Here is an 18,432-nt window from a genome sequence, read left to right as displayed (position 1 = left end):
GTAGATACAAGGTATGACATTTTCAACTCTTCCATGAAAATACCCAGAAGGGGAATAGCTGGGTCAAATAGGTCCTCTAATCCTAGTTTTTGGAGGAATCTACATACTATTTTCCACAGTGGCTGCACCAATCTACACCCCCACAAACAGTGTAAAAGGGTTCATTTTTAGAATATGATGAGACCCAGTAGTTGGTTCTTTGTTTTATTTCCCATATGATACGATTTGTTCTCATGAAATCTTTGCCTACATCTATGTCAAGAGTTCTGCCTCTTCTCTCTCCTAGCAGACTTACTGTTTCTGTTTTAATAGTTAGACCTTTGATCCATTTCTGTTTTAGTTTAGTGAATGGTGAGAGACATGGGTCCAGTATTCAGTATGTAGAAAGCCAGTTTTTCTAGCATCATTTATTGAAAAGACTCTTCCAGTGAATGTGCTTGGCTTCTTGGTCAAAGATAAGGGGGTTCAGTGTATTTGGAGGTGTTTCTGCATCTTCTAACCTGTTTCATTGATTCTCAAGTATGTCTTGTAGCCAGTATCATGCTGTTTTTACCCCAGTAGCTTTGTAGTATGATTTCAAATCAGGCATTATAATGCCTCTGTCTTGCCTTTGTTGCTGAGAATTTGTTTTGCTATTCTTAGTCTCTTCTGGTATAAAATGAAATTTAGGAATGTTTCTGCTGGTTTTGAGAGGTATTCTAGTGGTACTTTGATTGGTATTGTATTAAATCTGTATTACAGGGGCCAGGGATATAGCTGAGTGGCACAGTGCTTGCCTGACAAGCATGAGGTCCTGAGTTCTACTCCTGGTAACCCCCCAATCTGTGTGAAAATTCTGGGAATATGGCTGTTTTCATAGTATTGGTTTTTCCTATCCATAAGCAAAAGCTGTCTTTCCATTTTTTGATATCCTCTTTGATCTCTTTTTCAGAGTACTATAATTTTCAGTGTTTAGATCTTTTACTTCCTTTATTAGATTGATTCCTAAGTATTTCATTCTTTTGGATGCTGTTGCTAAGGGTGTTGTTTCCTAATTTCTCTATCAGCAAGTTTGTTGTTTGTGTACAGAAATACTATTGATTTCTGAGCATTGGTTTTATATCCAGCTATGCTGCTGAATTTGTTTATAAAATCTAAAAGTCTTTCAGTAGAGTTTTTGGTGTCTTCTACATAGTGTATCATGTCATCTGCAAATAATTTAACTTCTTTTTTCCTAGTAGATAAGTTTCTTACACTTAGATCATTTTAAAGACTAATCTTAGCAGATTAAGGCTAATAGAAAAGTCTTTTCTATTCTAATATTTTATTTATTTGTAGGTGTTCATTTAAGCTTTTGTGGTGAGTAGGTCTATAAGAGTACAGATTTATCTCATGTTTTGTGGGAGACAAGTCTAGTGTCTCCCTTTGAATCCAAGACAATTACTGTGGCTTTGAATATTTGGAGGCTCATTTCCTTATACTGATATGTAAAAGAGTGGCTAGGGTATTTCCTTCTCTTTAATTAACTCTGGGCATGACAGACAAGGCTAGCCCAGGTGCTAAGGTGTGGAAATCTATAGCCATCACAGATATGAGAGACAACTCCAGGACTCTCTTAGGATCCAAAACAATTGCTGTGACTTTGATTACTTGGGTACTCATTTCCTTATACTGATATGTGAAAGGCTGGCTAGGATATTTCCTTCTCTCTTCAATTGGTTCTAAGCATTGCAAGTAAGACTAGCCGAGGTGTTAATGTGCAAAGTCTAGTCAACAGACCATCCTGTTTCCTTGCATGGTACTCTCCACGTTACAGAATTGAGCTGGCGAGATGCAGAGCAAATAGCTTCTGAAATGTCAACTGGGTAGGAGCTTCTGAAATGTCAACTGGGTAGGAGCCTCAAGACAAGAGGCTATGACTCCCTAGGGCACAAGAGTTTGCATATCAAAAACTGAAGCAATAGCCCCCCCCCAAACAATTCCATTGCTATCTTAATTAGGTTATGTAAATTGATCCTTCTGCATATCTTTATCTCTGCAAATTACAGAGATGCCATTCTTGCACCTGGCTAGCCAGCTCAAGTTACTCAGTAATTCCCCTCCCCCAACATCCTGTCACTGTCTCTGAGCTACCCCACTTTCTACCAAGATAATAAATGCTGGGAGAGGCCTAGGATCGAGGCCTTTGTCCACATGTCCTCAAGGAAAATGGACTTAGGACCCCTTGGCTGCCCTTAACTTGGAATATGTCTTTGTGTTTTTACTCTTGCCGTGGATTGCCCTGGTGGTGGTAGACTGGAATTGACCGGCTGGGATTCCAATAACGTCTCAATGGGATTACAAATATAACTTGGATTGTGAGGAAGACTAGAAAGAGGATTACAATACTCGGGTGGCTGAACTCGATTTTGGGGTTTACAATAATGTTTTACTCTACTGAACCCTCATTCTGTCTTTTATTTAAGTAAACAAATGACTATTACTCTTCACTATTTTGGCATCAGTGTAAAAACAGAATTTCTAAGTTGAAAGTGAAAGAACTGTGGAGGGGAGGAAGAGGAGGAGGACCGGCGGCAGCTGAAAAGATAAGAAATATGAAATATAAATAACCTTTATTCTGGCAATGGGGGAAAAGACACCCCTGACCCCCTGGGGCGTGGCATCTCCACCCCGGGACCGGCGATCTCTCCGTGGAACACATGGAGTGAGGCACATAAGTAGCCTTGGCCTGGGGTGGAACCTAAGGGGGCATTAGGGATGCACAGGTAGCCCATTGGTCTTAGTTTGGCACCAGAGGTAATTCCTAAGGGTGGGGGGAGATAGGAGCTCCTTGGCTTTCCCGGCTACAGTATCCGGCCTGGGCCAAAACCCTTTCATATCCTGTCTTATGATTATTATGAAAAGGGGCAAAGATTTCTCTCTTTAACTACTTCCTGCTGGCTGAGGGTGCTGTACTGGGGTCTAGGGGAGTCAACAGGATGACAGTTGATGTCTAGGTAGAAGCTGGTGCCAGGAGTTTTAGCCAGGACAACTTCACTCATGAATGCACGTATTTAGACTGAAAAAACAAAGAGACAAGATGTTATGAGGAGACGTGGCACTGTCATATTTAAGGACCCAAGTGAGGTAGAGGGAAAGGTATCTTTGATTTAGATATGTTATTCTATCAGGATGACATTGAGGTAGGAACATTTTTATGGCAAGGCAGAATTCTGAAAAATTAAATGTGGGATTAGGAGGAGTGAAGTTATGAGAGGTGCTTATTCCCCCATATGAAAGCATAAAAGTTAAAAGGTAGGTAAGGCTTGTCTCTGGTATATATGACGTTAGAGTCTGTAGGCAATCCTGTTAAAGAGTCCTGCTGTAAAAATGATCATTAATAGAATGTAAGAAATTAAGAACCAAAGTAGATAACAAAACATGACCACCTGTGAGTCGTAAGGCAGAGATGAGTACCAAAAGGATGGTTAGATTTAGGGCCTGTGTGATGTGAAACCAGGATGGCAGTCTAGCAACTTTGATTGCTGTTGAGGTTACCAAGAATATCAGGTATGGGTCGCTGTGACCTGGTTGTAGTCCTGGAATAGTTTTGTTGTAACAGAACTTTAGCAAGTATATCAGCAGTTTCCCTGGTTGTGAGAAAGGCCTTTATGTATCCTGAAAAAGTATAAACAAAGTGAGAAAACAAAATGTATCTGTCAGCCTGTATAAAAGGGAATAAAAGCATTTTAAGAGTTAGGACTGGGACCTGCATAAAAATAGGCCCTGTTTGTAACTGGCATAGGTTGACCTTTAATATTCTGTGAGACATTGAGGATTTATTAGCCTGAAAATTCAGTAAGAACTCTGTATATATGGCCTCTTATGTCCACGAATATAGAGAATGTCTTACCTTGAGAGTTTTAATGTGACTTGGACTCTGAGACAGACACCCACAAAGGCAGTTGTCATTGGCCCTTAGCCCCTGTCAGTCTCAGGCAGCAATTTTTGTCAGTGACGAATCTGGCAGTGACCTGTGAGGGCTAGAAGTTAGGATGGCCCACCCACTCTCTGGTGGTCAGGATAGCCCAACAGCCCTGGAGTAAGGTCTCAAAGAACACCAGGATGGGGCATTTTTTGCCCAATGTCTTCTGCTGCATTTGAGTGTTTTCCATGGTGGGGGGGGGGCAGGTAGCTTTACCTTGTGTAGATTTGTCTGTCTCAGAACTGCAAGTGTTATTTAAAATATGAAAAACCATATCAAGGTCTCTGTGGAGCCTGAAGGTCAATTTTTGCCTTGTTGTTTGAGATCTAGACTATAGTAAAAGCTATCTGTAGAATTAAGTATGTAGGAGCTTAATATTGGCATTTAAGATTATAAAGCAGACTTTATCTGGATGTTATATCACTTTTTATAGGGTGCCATGTGGAATTAACAAAAAAAGGCTTTAATGGAAACATTTTGCAGTAAAGGTTTATCAATCTTATGAATAAATTTATATAACCCAGTGGTAAAACAGGAGATTGGCGACAACACAGTACAGTAGGAGCAATGAATTTAACAGAGAACATTACTGGTGGTGGACAATATTAGAATTTTTTAACAAAACCCTTGTCTTGGAACAGAGCTAGTGGTTTCCAGCAAAAAGGAATTGATAAATCTCTTAATTTTAGTGGTCAAAACATGAGATTAGTGTAGACTTTGATTGATAAACAAGGCTGTTAAAATTATCAGGTGGCCAGTAACCTTGAATAAATGGTAGAAAAATTGTAAGAAAAAAATAGCCTCTCTTGAGTGGAACTGAATTGTAAAAAAAAAAATGTTTGAGCGGAGCCACGAGACGTTGGAAATGCGCAGTGTTTAAGGCAGCTTGAAACTCTGATAGACAGATCGTGCCTGTAGGGAGAGAGTGTAGTTGTGCTTGGGGTGGGGTGAGTGCCACCACACAGCGAACAGGGGCAGGCTGACATGGAACACGCAGAGTGGGCGGGGTGAGCGCTGGGACATAGCACGCAGGGGCGGGCAGAGATCCCACCTAGAAGCTGCTATGATGGCGTTAGGACAGTGCAGGGAAACATGTATTTCAGCTGCGACTGCACATGGGGGGGTGGGGCTTGGAGGCCTGCAGTGGTGGCGAGAGGAGGGGGTCGTGGCCCAGCGCCACTGAGGGCGTGGGTAGCGCGGAGGGTCAGCAGCAGCGCGTGCCCGGTGCCGCGGAGGGATGCCGGCAGTGTGCCCGGCGCGAAGGGCTGCGGGGGCAGGGGCAGGTGTGGCCAAATGTAGCTCTGCTCCCAGAGGCGCACGACTGGCAGCCAGCAAACTGCAACCTGTAGGAGCCACACACACTCGCAAGGGACACGTGGCCCAGGACACGGCGCCAAAAGCTGAACCCAGGGTGCGGACAGTCCCGCGCGTATCTCTCAGTGGCAGAATGGGCCAGCACAAGCACAAATGAGCCAGCGCGGCATGGAACAGGTTGGATGTGGAGCTGAAACTGTGGGACGCACAGAATTGGAGCACAGTGTGAGAGCGAAAAGAAAAAAAAGCTGCTTAAAATCTAAAGCAGTTTTATGTGAATCTCTTATTGTCTGGTCTCATTTTAATCTCAGCGGTGGGGGATGGGTTGGTGGGCATGGGAAACAAAAGGAAGCTGGCAGCGAGGTTGGGGGGAGGGTTAGCGGGAGAAAAGGAGGCACTGAGAAAAACTCAGAAAGACTGCCAGGGGAGAGCTGTTATCTCTTTAAGTGTGGGGAAGGGGAGGGATCCTGGAGTAGACAAAGGGACAGGGAAGCTGGCGGGAAAAAGGCACATTCCCAAAACAAAGATAAGAGAGTTTTGTAAGCTTGTCCGCAGTGTAATAAGCCATAAGTAGGTATGGCTTCTGCGGGGGGACAGGAAGTAGTCTCCGAGATAAAATCTGGTGTGGGGTCTAGCCCATGGGGCTACAATCAGATGAGGCAACGGACCGTGGTCTGTCAGGATTTAGAGTCGTCACACTACCCCAGACTGACGGATTGGCTATATAAAAAGCTTTAAAGTGAGGGCCTCCCAGTGTGGGCTGCTCAGGGTGGACATCAGCTTGCCCAGAAAGCCCCAAAAGCTCTGGGAAAACGTGAGGGCCTTTTAGTGTGGGCTGTCTAAAGTGGAGATCGGCTTGTCTAGAAAGGCCTAGCTTTGGGCTGTCTAAAAGACATGAAAGGGTCTCGAACCCACACAAAGAGGGGAGAAAATCCACGTGAGCCTGGCTCAGTGGCTTTCTCCGGGGAGTTGCTCACCTGTGGTAAATTGGTGGGTGTTGTTTGAGAACCAGCAGTCAAGCTTACAATTCCAGAGTGTAGAAGTGAGGAATTATAGGATGCAGTCCGGTGGGTCCTGAACAGCAGGGGACTCAAAACTGGGAACCAGCCCCAGGAGTCTCTCGTCTGCTGTTCCCGGTCACAGCACCATCTGATAGAACTGTGGAGGGGAGGAAGAGGAGGAGGACCAGTGGTGGCTGAAAAGATAAGAAGTATGAAATATAAATAACCTTTATTTTGGGAATGCGGGGAGAGACACCCCTGACCCCCTGGGGCTTGGCATCTCCACCCCGGGGCCGGTGATCTCTCTGTGGAACATGTGGAGTGAGGCACATAAGTAGCCTTGGCCTGGGGTGGAACCTAAGGGGGCATTAGGGATGCACAGGTAGCCCATTGGTCTTAGTTTGGTGCCAGAGGTAATTCCTAAGGGTGGGGGGAGATAGGAGCTCCTTGGCTTTACCAGCCAAGTATCCAGCCTGGGCCAAAACCTTTTCAGAAAGTATCAGAGTAATCACTGTAGTTTTAAACTCTTCTTTATGTATAGGGAGACTAAGACACTTAATCTCATGATCTATGGTAAATCATATGATACTTGGTCTCTGGAGAGAGAAACAAGTTTGTGGTCTTTTCCACCACAGTATAAGCAAAAAGTTTCTAGGTACATTCTCCTATGTGATAGACTCAGGGTCTCACACAAGAAACCCTTGTCTACTTTGTTCAATGAAAATTAGTCATTGTGATCATGAGAAGAGCTTGGAACCTGATTCAGACTTCAGTTCAGAACCTTAGCCATTGATAAAAAAGATATCAGGACATGTACTCAGTCTTTCTGAACTAGTTTCATTATCTGCAAAATGTGGCTAATAATACCCACATTGTAATTTTACTTCAAGAAATTACATACAATATTGTATGTAAAAGTTTGGAACGTGATTAATCAGAGTCTACATTTCTAAAATGATACTATTTAAAATTATTTTAAAGGATTCTCTCACGTGCTGAGATTTATCTTACTTCTTCTTTATAAAATAAAACAACCACATTATACATTTATTTGATTTCCTTTCTCTGTAGAAAGCGTAAAACTTAATTGCATTGTCATCGATATTGCTGAGTTCACTCATCCGGAGAATGTTCCTCCTTATTTCCGAGAGCTAAGCACTTGTGTACTTGTTGTGCTCATGTCAGTTCAGCTTGGGGGTGGAGTTCACTTTGAGACACTTTTAAAATGCCACTGTCATTTTTGGATGAACATCTCTCTTCAATTATCAAATATCTACAACTGGTCCAAGTGGCAGAACGTGAAATTACGGATCGATAATTTACTCTTATGCTTCACGAAGACGAAAGTAAACAATGTTCACATTAGATCCAGATAAGTATTAGTGGGCCAGGCTTTATTTAGAGAGCCATGAACTGAGCCTGCGGCTAACAAATATCCTTCTATAATTTCATTCTTAGTCCTTTTGTCAAAAATGTAATGCTGAGATGGAAGCTCCTTCAGTCTGACCCACTCCCACTGAAAAAGTCTCTTAAAGTTACCATGAAACTTTGTTCATTAATAAGGCTTTGTACTCTACCATTTATTTTCCCATGAATGATTTATCTGCATTGGAAACACCACTTTGAGAATCTTATTTTTACTTTCTAGCTTCAGAGTCCCAAAATTAATTAATTTAGTGTCACAAATCAAGAAAAGGTAAATGTTGCAAGCAATTGTTTGGCCTGCACTTTTGTCTTTTCATGATTGGGTGTGTGCACTTCTTCTAGTTCAATTAAGCTGAGAACTATGAAAATTCACTTGAAGGTTTTTTACCCCAGTGTCCTACGAGGCAGTCACACTAGTGACTGAGGACTGCTACCAGCAGGAGACAGTGCAGCCTGACCATGGTATCTCTGAAGAACGTGCTCCACAGACCAAGAAACACAGTGTACGTGGAGATAACAGATCAACAAGTACCTGTGTTGTCATGAGAGAAAACAAGCAAGGAAATCCGTAAGTTATGATTAACAGTTACAATCTCTAGTGTGTACTCTTGCACACTCATGTCCTTCTCCCCTAGACTTGGAGCTTTACTGGATGACCTGTGTCGGCTTATCCTGACCTGGTCTACTGAACACTAGCCCTCCCATCTCGTGACTCATCACTATAACCTTGTCAAGACTCAGCTTTTTGGTTCAGACATCAGATTACTTGTGATTTGGAGCTTCAACTTTAGCCTGATTCAGGGCTTCTGAGAAGGCTGAGCCCCAGTGCGCTCTCTCTCCAACTTTCTGCATCATGCCCCGCAAACTGCAGAGAATTTTACCAGCACTGTGGCTTCTCGGAGTCTTGTCTTCAATGTGGTGTCCACCTGTCCTGTGTGGTGAGTACAAAGGTGTGTAAAGAGATGAAGGTTCAGACCAAGGTAGGGAGAAGAACACTTGTCTGAGAATTGATCAGATGTTCATAATTCAACACAGTTTTACAGAAATGAAACACATTTTAAAGAAATATCTAAATAGTTTTAGTTCTTCCAAAATAGGCTATAAGTAGTTGCAAAGCTAAATATTATAAACCCTTGAGGAATTGATCTAGCAAAAAATCAACCTATTTATTTGGTTATTGTGTAATACTTAAACGAATACTTCTAAGTAATTCTTTTGTGAGGTTATTTTTTTCCTATTGCATTAATGATTGAGTACACACTTGCCTTTGATATAGTAAGATTTTACAATGTTATAAAAAAGGAATGAATTATTGGAATAAAACTGCAAATCTCTGTGTAAACTGAAAATACTGTGTAACTGTGAGGTATGGCACTGTCATTAGAGGATAATTATTCCTAATCAATGTGTTTGTGAGGACCTGAGGCTCCCACTGGACTCAGGCTGCTCATTAATACATATGTAATTATGTTAATTTTAAATAGCATTTTTATTCTGACATGATTTCTTTCTATGAGAAGAATTCTCTAAGACTGTTAGAAATATTTACATACATATCATCTGTACTGTCTTTCAGAGTAAAGTAGAACCTTCTGTACAGAATTCAAAATCAACTCAAAAGGAAGAAATATGCACCAATAGCTTTGTTGATTTCTATGTAGGTTTTGTTCCATATTCAATCAATATCCAACTCTGATGACAGAAGAACTGATTCTATGCCAAGCATGATGTAACTTTGTCATCTTGGTTAAAAACATTGAGGGAATTTGTGAAGACTAATTTCTAAGGCCCCAGAATGACCCAAAGTTGTTCAGACTTGGAATTTTTTTAATATTGCAGAGTGATTTCAGAGTTGTTTTACTACAGTATTTTACTTTAGAATTCTTATACATTCTAATAATGGATATTTTAAAAGGAATGTTTGAAAGCATATTTTAAAATGTTGGGTAATAGGATTCCTTCAACTTGGGTGTTTCAGCTCTCTTGAGAATGGAAACCACCACCCTATTATCCTCCCACAGCCCCCATCTTTTCCTGTGCACTCATTAGCCTAATCTGCCAGGGCTCCTCTTCTTTCTTGAGATAGGGTAGGTGGGTTGTCCAGCAAACCACTAGGTACTGTCCTGATTCCTTTTGGTTCCTCTGCATGTGTTCCCTCTTCCAAACCCTCAAACCCACCTCACTGTGGTCCATATTCTCCACCCTGCTTGATAAAGCATTTCTAAATTAATTTGGACAGGTTTCTGAGTTGAGTTCTTTTTTATCTACAAATATCAACTTCCTGTTTCTTCTCCTTTGCTCAAACTGTTACCCCAACATGAAAAACCTGCCAGTATCTCAGCTGCTTACACGGATGTTTTCTAAACCTCAGAATATACTTCCAGTCTCCTCGAAAAGATGCTATCTTCTCCCTTTCTCCCTTGATTCTGTCTCACTCCTCTTTCCTCCTTCTTGGTGTCCCTTGTCTCTTGCACGAGTTTAAACTGAACAGTACTGTAGTTTTACTCTTCCCATGATCAGGTATTAGGTTTCTTACCATGTTACAAGGACATGGCTCCTTGTCTGCTGAGCATGAGAGGGATAAATTATAAAAATATTTATGGGCCAATTCAAAAAAAGCATTTTCCTCATGAATGTATTTCATTTGATATTTAGGAAAGTCCACCCATAAACAAATTCATACAAAGGTTGGCATTTTTGTGGACCCACGATGTCAAAAACAGATATACTGACATATATTTGCTGCATTTAAAACAAAATGAATTATAAATTCAGGTAGTATAAGTTGACTATTAAATAGCACTTGGAGAATATAGATCAAAGCCATAATGAATATGGGATTTTGAGTAAACTAGACTTCAGTTCTGCCTCTCAGTAGTTGCTTCAGCTGGAGAAAGAGACTGAATTTGTCTGTTTTCATCTCTAAAAAGTGGGGAAGATGATAATGTGTATCTCTTAGTCCTCTTATGGTAGCTGGGAGGAGAAATGCATATAAAGTAGCTGGATTATAGGTATACTATGTCCAATAGTTACACTGTATGCACACATATCCATACCTGCACACATATTATTAGAAATATCTAAAACTGTTTAGAAATATGCTGTATATATATATCACATGATACAGATATTGCCATAAAATGTATCTAATACATATTGCATATTTAAATATATAACAGAAATAGTATATTTTAAAATGCATAGGTAAAATATAAATAACATATATGCCATACATTTATAAAAGAATATATATATATATATATATATATATATCACGTGGCATACAGTGTATAAGTCATACTAATATATCAATAAATAGTTGTCTATGATATATAATTTCTTCCTAATAACTGATGTAAGGTCTTGAGAGATAAATGATGCCTACTTGCTGAGAAGTAACAGAAATCTTAGTGCAAATGGACCTTGATCAGCAGCCAAAAAAAACGGTGGCATTGTAGGTAGATGATATGAGCACATTCATGTCATCTACCTACAGTGTCAGACTGGACATGTGTCTGACATATTTAGGACAAATTGCTTGATTATCTTATAATGAGAATTTCTGTAAGAAACTGATAGTTAAGTTTGAAGTATCCATTAGAAGGGCTAAAAGAAATGTTTCTAATTACTCACAAGTGGAAAAATATTTTTAACTTGTAATTTTAGTAAATATGTGCTTGGGAAACAGCTGATGCTTAGTTCCAGCTATAAGAAGAAATTTTACATTAGTTTGGTACCATGTCTGACATTCTGCTCTGCTCTGTTTACATATCTAATGCAGTGCTTATGGGCCATGGCATGGTCTCATTCAGAGAGGTGTTCTGATTCTTATTTCTTGCTTCAATGTGCCAGTCACTGTTTCTGTTCTTCCTATGAGTTTCCTTCTAAAATATTCTGCAGTGTGATATTTTGTTGGTGGAGATGGGTGGATCTTTTTGACTTGAGAGCAAAGGCTCAGAGATAATGGAGTGAGTTCACAGCTTTTAGTTTCTCACAAATGCACATCTTGGGGCTGGGGATTTAGCTCAGTGGCATAAGCGCCTGCCTTGGAAGCAGGCAGTCGTGAGTTTGATTCCTGGTACCTATAAAAAGGAAAAAGACAAAAAACAAAAAAAAAAAAAACCCAAATGTACATCTTTGCATTTGGTTTGAAATTAAGCTTACTGCTCATATGATGTAATCTAAGGATGAATTCAGCCTTCATTAAAAAATATCCAGATAAAGTTGAATGTACTTGTCAGTGAAGTGAAAGAAAGCCACAGCTCCTCACTTCAAAGCTGGTAGACAGGCAGCACGAGTGATCTTAAGGACAGAGAAGATGAACAGACAGAACAGAGCTTTCTACACACTGTATAAATCCTGGGCTGTGCTTCTTCATATGTTCTACAAGTCACTCTCTCATTTTTATGTCTTATCATCAAGGTTGCCCTTTGCCTCCTAGAATTGCCCACGGACATCATAAACGCATCAATACATACAGTATTTTCAAACCCGAGGTTGCATACGAATGTGATGAAGGGTACAGTCTGGTTGGACAAGCAAGACTCACCTGCGGTTATTCACACTGGTCACCTGAAGCTCCCCAATGCAAAGGTAACTTTGCTCCTTTTTCATCCCATGACGAAGGGGTGAAACTGTCATAAGAGGATCCAGAGCAGTGTTCTTCCCTGCCAGAGTCAGTACAAAAAACAATTGATCTCATTGTGTTTTGTTTAAATAATTAATATATGCTGATGGTATCCCATGCAAAAAATACAAAGAATGTAGATAAATATGACCTTCCTCCAGTTTCTCTCAATCATGGAATTCAGCCTTCTGAAGTCAGCCCTGTTCCTAGTTTCTTGTTTTTGTGTTCTAATATATTTTATGGGCATAGCATTTCATACATGTGTACCAGTAGACCTATGTAAAATTCTCAAGAAAACTTGTTCTAGCATCATCTAGCAACAGGGGTGATATAGGAGCTCCTCAGCTAATTACAGTGTTCCCAAAGTGACAGGTTTTCCCTCAGAGTCATGTGTAGAGCAGCACCTGCCACGGTGTGGGTGGATGTGAGAAGGACTTTTAATCTGCAGCCTGTTAAGGAGACAGGAAGAGTTATGGTTGAGTGTGCAAGGGCTATTTACTATGATGGCTAAGAATCTGTGGACCTGTGTATTTATGCACATTTCATTCCTTTATTGAAAACCTTTATGACATTCACAAGTTTCTTTCTTTATTTCAAGTTTCTTCCATTTCAATGGGAATAATAATGACAATTTATTTTATAGTGTTATTGTGAAATTAAATAAGATAGCCACATAAAAGGCTAATCTGAAATCGGATAGGTATTCATCCTTAAAAATATTGCTATCAAAATGAAACAAAAGATATAATAAGCACCCCCTAAATATAACTCATTCTTATTATTTTAGACTGTTATTGTGTCTTTTTTCTCAGTTTTATAATTTGCTTAACATATGTTTCCATTGTAGCTCTTTGTCTGAAGCCAAAGATAAAAAACGGAAAGCTGTCTGTGAATAAGCCTTGGTATACTGAATCTGAGAACGTCACCATCTTTTGTGACTCTGGCTTTGGCCTAGTGGGTTCCCAAAGTATCACTTGCTCTCAAAATAGAACCTGGTCCCCAGAGGTGCCCAAGTGTGACTGGGTGAGTGACACAACTCAGGCAGTTCTGTACTGTCAGACGAGGGGCTCCCCTACAAAGCTCTGTCCCAGTGACAAATAGTGACCCGTGATTTGTCAAGAATCATTTCTGACTCACTCAAAGAAGCTTTCTTTTTCTCTTGACCCATTCTGCTTAGCTAGGTTGAAGTAGAAATTTCCATCTCCTCAAGAACAGACAAAACTGAGTACATTGGAGACCTGGGTCCCATAGATCTAGGAGTACAAACTCCTAAATATTTTTTCTAAACCATGTAACATACGGTCGTCCCACTTTCTGGGTGGTCAGCAGAAATGTCCTCATCCACCTTTATTTAGGCTGCTGTCTGAGAACACACTTGTGTCTTCTGAGGAAAACTTTGCCAGAGCCCAACAGGGCTTCTGGTTTTCCCTGTTTAACCACAGTCAGAGCTGGCCTTGGTCCCAATCTATATTCATTCTCTTGTCAGGATGCATCTCCTCCCTGACTGCAGAGAACCAACCATACCTTCAACTGTGTCTTTTTTAGGAGGTCCCCAAAGGCTGCGAGCAAGTGGTCGCAGGCAGGAAGCTCATGCAGTGCCTGCCGAGCGTGGAGGAGGTGAAATTAGCCCTGGAGGTATACAAGCTGTCCCTGGAGAATGAACTACTGGAACTACAGAGGGACAAGTCCAAAAAATCCATGCAAGTGTAATCACTGCAACTCTTCCCTAAAAAGAGAGGAAAACATGTAGGTGCCTTTGATTCAAGGTGGATCGCTTGAGTCCAGTCTCTTTGGCACTGATATTCATGATAGTAAATATTCATGTTTCCAAACTATTTTGTCTTTGTGGTCATTTAAAATATAATGAAAGAAGATCTCAAACAAACCCATTACACAAGCTTATATATTTATGACTAGGCATGTGCTTGAGTTCACACTGATATGTCTATGTGGGCATATCACTGATATCCTCAGAGTAGAGATTAATTGTCAACATAGCCCTAAACCCTGTCCATCCCCTGAGGTACTGTACATGTTGCTTCACTCACCACATCTCAACAGTTCCCTTCCAAGCAGAGGAATTTCAGAATGTGCTAAGTGCTCACTCTATGCACACTATGCATGCAATACCCGCACGTCAGCCGCCTGAGCATTCCCAAGTCCTCCATCTGGTTGGCCACCATATTCCCTAAATATTAAATTAAACTGGCTTTAGCAGCTCTTGCACAGATGAAGAGAAATGTCATACCAATCTCCTGTACACTTTTGAGTGATCAAATGTGTTACTTCTCTACTTCCAGAGACTCCTACTTCCTGTGGAGTCTCTTTCTCACTTGATTTCAGTTCCTCTGTGGTATCTTCTCTACTTTACACAGAGTTCTATGAGGAACTGTGACCTATTTGATTTACTTCCCCCAAACACACTGTGAAGTGATCACAGAGTCCATCAAGCTTACAGAGTGACCTAAACTGCTAGAAGATTCCACGTAAGACAGAAGGTATCTATCCATAGTCTTAGAAACTGTTACCTACTAGTCTACCAAGAATGTCTTTGGGTGGTGTCTCTGTGTAGATTTCAGTTTTCTTGGAAAGCTCTGTGAGCAAGTCAGTAGGAAGATTGAGGTTAGGTAATCAGATGACTGATGATTATAGCATTTTATGTATTCTCTAATAATTGACTCCAAAGAAATGAAAATTCATGAATTCCCTGAAATGGAATGATATTCAAAGCCATAAGAGAATACAGATAGATAATTCAGTGTAATCAATAAAACAATTGAGTGGAGGAGCAAACATGGCAGACAGATAACGGCTGGCTACAGAGGCTCCCTGAGAGAGTCAACTTAGAATTCAACATAATACAGCATAGGGAGGCCTGAACATAAGATGAATTCTCTCATCCCAAGAAGAAATTAAGGTGAGAAGAACCAACCCTACATACAGTTCCAGTGCTATTACTGGAATAGCTAAAAGTTCAGTGTTCCCAACACAGTGGGCAACTTGCCAACCATCCTAGGTCTCACAGCGACTTGCTGAGGTCCTGGCGTGACTTGCTGAGGTCGGGCCATGACTTGCCAAGCCGTCCGAGGTCCTGCCGCTTTGACTCACTGGAGGTGCAGTTACACAGAGTTTGGGGGTTGGCAAGCCAAACAGAGAGGTGAGTTGGCAAGGTGCCTACATTGACTTGTGGTGAGTGATGGGAATGGAGCCATTCCACAGAAAGGTGGGCCCCAGAGGACGACATTCTGGGACCGGGCAGGACTGGCAAGTATAAGGGGCAGCAGTGACTTCAGTCAGTTGTTCTCTTCCTGAACGGGATTGGTGGAGTGAGCTAGGCCTGGGTCATGTGACCTGGCTGAGACCCATTAGGTTATGCGAAATCAAGTCCCTACAGCAGTGGTGCAGACTAACCACATTAACCCAGTGAAGCCTCAGAAGTTTGACCAAAGCAGAGGGGAAGGGGCGCCAATTAATAAGTGCAGGCCAGAGCAGCTTGACTGACCCAGAATGAAGGCAGCACAAAGTAATACAGTGCAGGCCACAGCAGCTTGACTGATCCGGAGGGGAGGGGCCAGCATACACTGTCCCTGTCTGCAACTCACTAGCACACAGCAGTGGGAAAGGTCATCTAGCCAGCATGCTTCAGAAGAATTGTAACTGACAAAGAAAGAAACTCAGTCTTCTGGAAGAAAAAAAAAAAGATGGGAAGAGAAAGCAACAACAAAAAGGCCCCAGGTCTCAACCCTGAGAACATTGACCGAGGGCAGGTAAATACAAAGGAGAATGAGAACAGCAAACATGCAATATGAGACACACTGCCAGTGGACACAAAACAGATATATTTGGGACCTCATAGACTAGTTCAAAAGTGAAATATTTAGCCAAGTAAAGCAAGATATAAGAAGATTAATAAAAAAGATACTAAGCACCCCTCAAGCAGACACAGACAGAAGAAGAGAGGAACTCGAAACAACGGAAAGAACCATTTATTTAAGAATATTTAAAAATATAGAACATATGAAGTGGATTCAAAGAGATTACCAGGGCACAGTTTTCTGGTCTGGACAAATCTCAAGCCTAGGGTCAAATTGTTACAACCAATATGGAAAAATCACCAGTTGGTCCTAGGTGACCTATGAAGGCATATCCAGGGGGTGGGGACAAGACAGGACACACAAGACACAAGTGAAGGAGGTTCTGAAACAGCCCACAGACTTGGGGTGAGAACAACAGAGCTACTGGTGTAAACTGGCTGAACCAGTTTAGCAGCCCCACCCCTGAGTTTTACAGTTTCCTAAATGCCACCTTTTGCCTGCTTCACAGCATGGGACCCCAGTTCTGTTGGCTGTACCTGCCCCTCCACAGAAAGGCCTATATGAAAACGCCAGTTCAGTCAATTAAGCCTCCCAAGAAAGCCCTCAGAATGAAATGTTAGTGCTTTTATAGAGCCAATGGCTGGCAAGGTCTTCCTTGACTGCTCTAGGGCCACTGCAAGGTGCCTTCATGGTCCTCAGACTGGTCCAAAACATGGGTCCCTAGGATCCATACCCTACTCCATTTGCTCCCACAAACAGATGCTGCCAAGTAATCATGCCTAATCCCCCCTCGAGTGTCCTACTTTTGTGAGAACACAGCTTATCATTGCCTGCAGGTACACTGGGCAGGCACTGTGTCCAGGTTTCCTCACTCCTGAAACCTCCATCTATACAGACTCGAGATGTCGATGACCTTGCTGGTGGCAACTCACATGGGAAAAGAGCATCATTAGCCTCAGTTTTAATTGGCTGAGGAATAGCCACCAGGCTTGAGGACAGTTCAGGAGAAATCTTATTGGCTGTCTCAGGAACTAATCGGTGTTGGCTGGTTCACCATCCTCCCCTATGAAGCCAGATTAATTCGTCAGCAGCTGTAACCCTCTAAAAGAGGTAAGCCCTCAACCTTGTTCCCACAGAGATGGGCGATACATGTAAAATCCCCAGGAGAAAAATGCTCCAGTAAACCAGTCAGGGGTGATCACTACAAAGGTCAGGAAATTGAGGGGTAGGATCTAGTGGAGAAAGGAAAACCTAGAAGGCTGGAATTGGATCCCAGGACAATGGACATCATGGTTCCTGCACCTACTGCTGACCATCCTGTTACTTGTGACCATAGGGCCATGTCTCCTGAGCACCTGATGAGATTCAAAGAGAGCACAGTCACTAGGAGTGCCATTGCCCGGTTCATGGCACTGCACCCGTGCCATGGGAGATGGTGATGCCCTATTGGACTGTGCAGGGGATCAAAGGGAGGAAATGATGCAGAGAACAAAACTTTGGGAGACTGAAACTTAAAACTGAAATGGCTGGCTAAGAACGACATGAGAGAGAAACTGAGAGAGGAAAACTACCTGAGAAATTGTTCTTTTTAAAATTTTGTTCTTTTGAAACTGCCTAGCTCTATAACTGTTTTTGTGGCTTTGTTTATTACAAAATTAATTCTTGACCCTTGTAAAGACAAGAGTGTAACCAAGCATATAGGATGCCTTATTCTACACTGTACCAAGCTTCACAGACTGATGATCATTAAGCTACCCTTGTAACTGATGGTCTCACCCTGCTATCCAAGCAGAAGAACTGCCAGGCTATTCTGTCTTGCCTTTGAACCTCCTTTGTATTGACTGCTTGTGCATCATACAAAAGCCCTAGACCGCTGGAGATCAGGGCCTGATATTCTGCGATTCACCCTTATCAGTGCCTGTCAATGTAAATAAATCCAAATCCTGGGTGTCATTTTAGTGTTTCTGCTTGCCATTGCATAACCATGTCCCGTTCTGCTTTTGTAATTTAGTCTATGGTCTCTCACCTGAAACCTCTAGATAAAGAAATAATAAGAGATGCTCTGGGCTCAGACTTTTAGGGCACAAAAACTTTTTAATAAGGTGAGATCCTAGTTGTTGATTCTTTGTGATAGTTCCCTGTGCAGTTGTGGTTTTATTCATAAAGTCTTTGCCTGTACCAGTGTCTTCAAGAGTTTTCTCTATTTTGTCTTCCATCAGTTTTAATGTTTCTGTTTTAGCATTTAGATCTTTGATCCATTCTGAATTTGTTTGGTATATAGTGAAAGATATGGGTCCAACTTTAATC

At 41.6% G+C, this 18,432-nt stretch overlaps 1 protein-coding gene across 4 annotated transcripts; it reads left to right on the top strand.

Moving 5' to 3' along the window:
* The first annotated feature begins 8,104 nt into the window (after window positions 1-8,104).
* On the top strand, window positions 8,105-14,142 carry LOC106028730 (apolipoprotein R-like). Of its 4 annotated transcripts, none has more exons than XM_063239776.1 (5): window positions 8,106-8,251; window positions 8,319-8,633; window positions 12,106-12,276; window positions 13,158-13,333; window positions 13,856-14,142. In XM_063239776.1, exons 2-5 carry the CDS (start codon window positions 8,537-8,539, stop codon window positions 14,018-14,020), a joined length of 609 nt encoding a protein of 202 aa, XP_063095846.1. In that variant the 5' UTR covers window positions 8,106-8,251; window positions 8,319-8,536; the 3' UTR covers window positions 14,021-14,142. The 4 variants fall into 4 exon arrangements, with proteins under 4 accessions (XP_063095847.1, XP_063095846.1, XP_063095849.1 ...); XM_063239779.1 differs by having other exon boundaries at window positions 8,107-8,251; window positions 8,319-8,621; XM_063239778.1 differs by having other exon boundaries at window positions 8,121-8,186.
* The last annotated feature ends 4,290 nt before the right edge of the window (window positions 14,143-18,432 follow it).

This window comes from Cavia porcellus, unplaced genomic scaffold, assembly GCF_034190915.1.
Source record: "Cavia porcellus strain 051 isolate PalLab524CR breed Dunkin Hartley unplaced genomic scaffold, mCavPor4.1 scaffold_29, whole genome shotgun sequence".
NCBI classification, from domain to species: Eukaryota; Metazoa; Chordata; class Mammalia; order Rodentia; family Caviidae; genus Cavia; species Cavia porcellus.
This window is presented reverse-complemented; position numbering and strand designations above follow the sequence as displayed.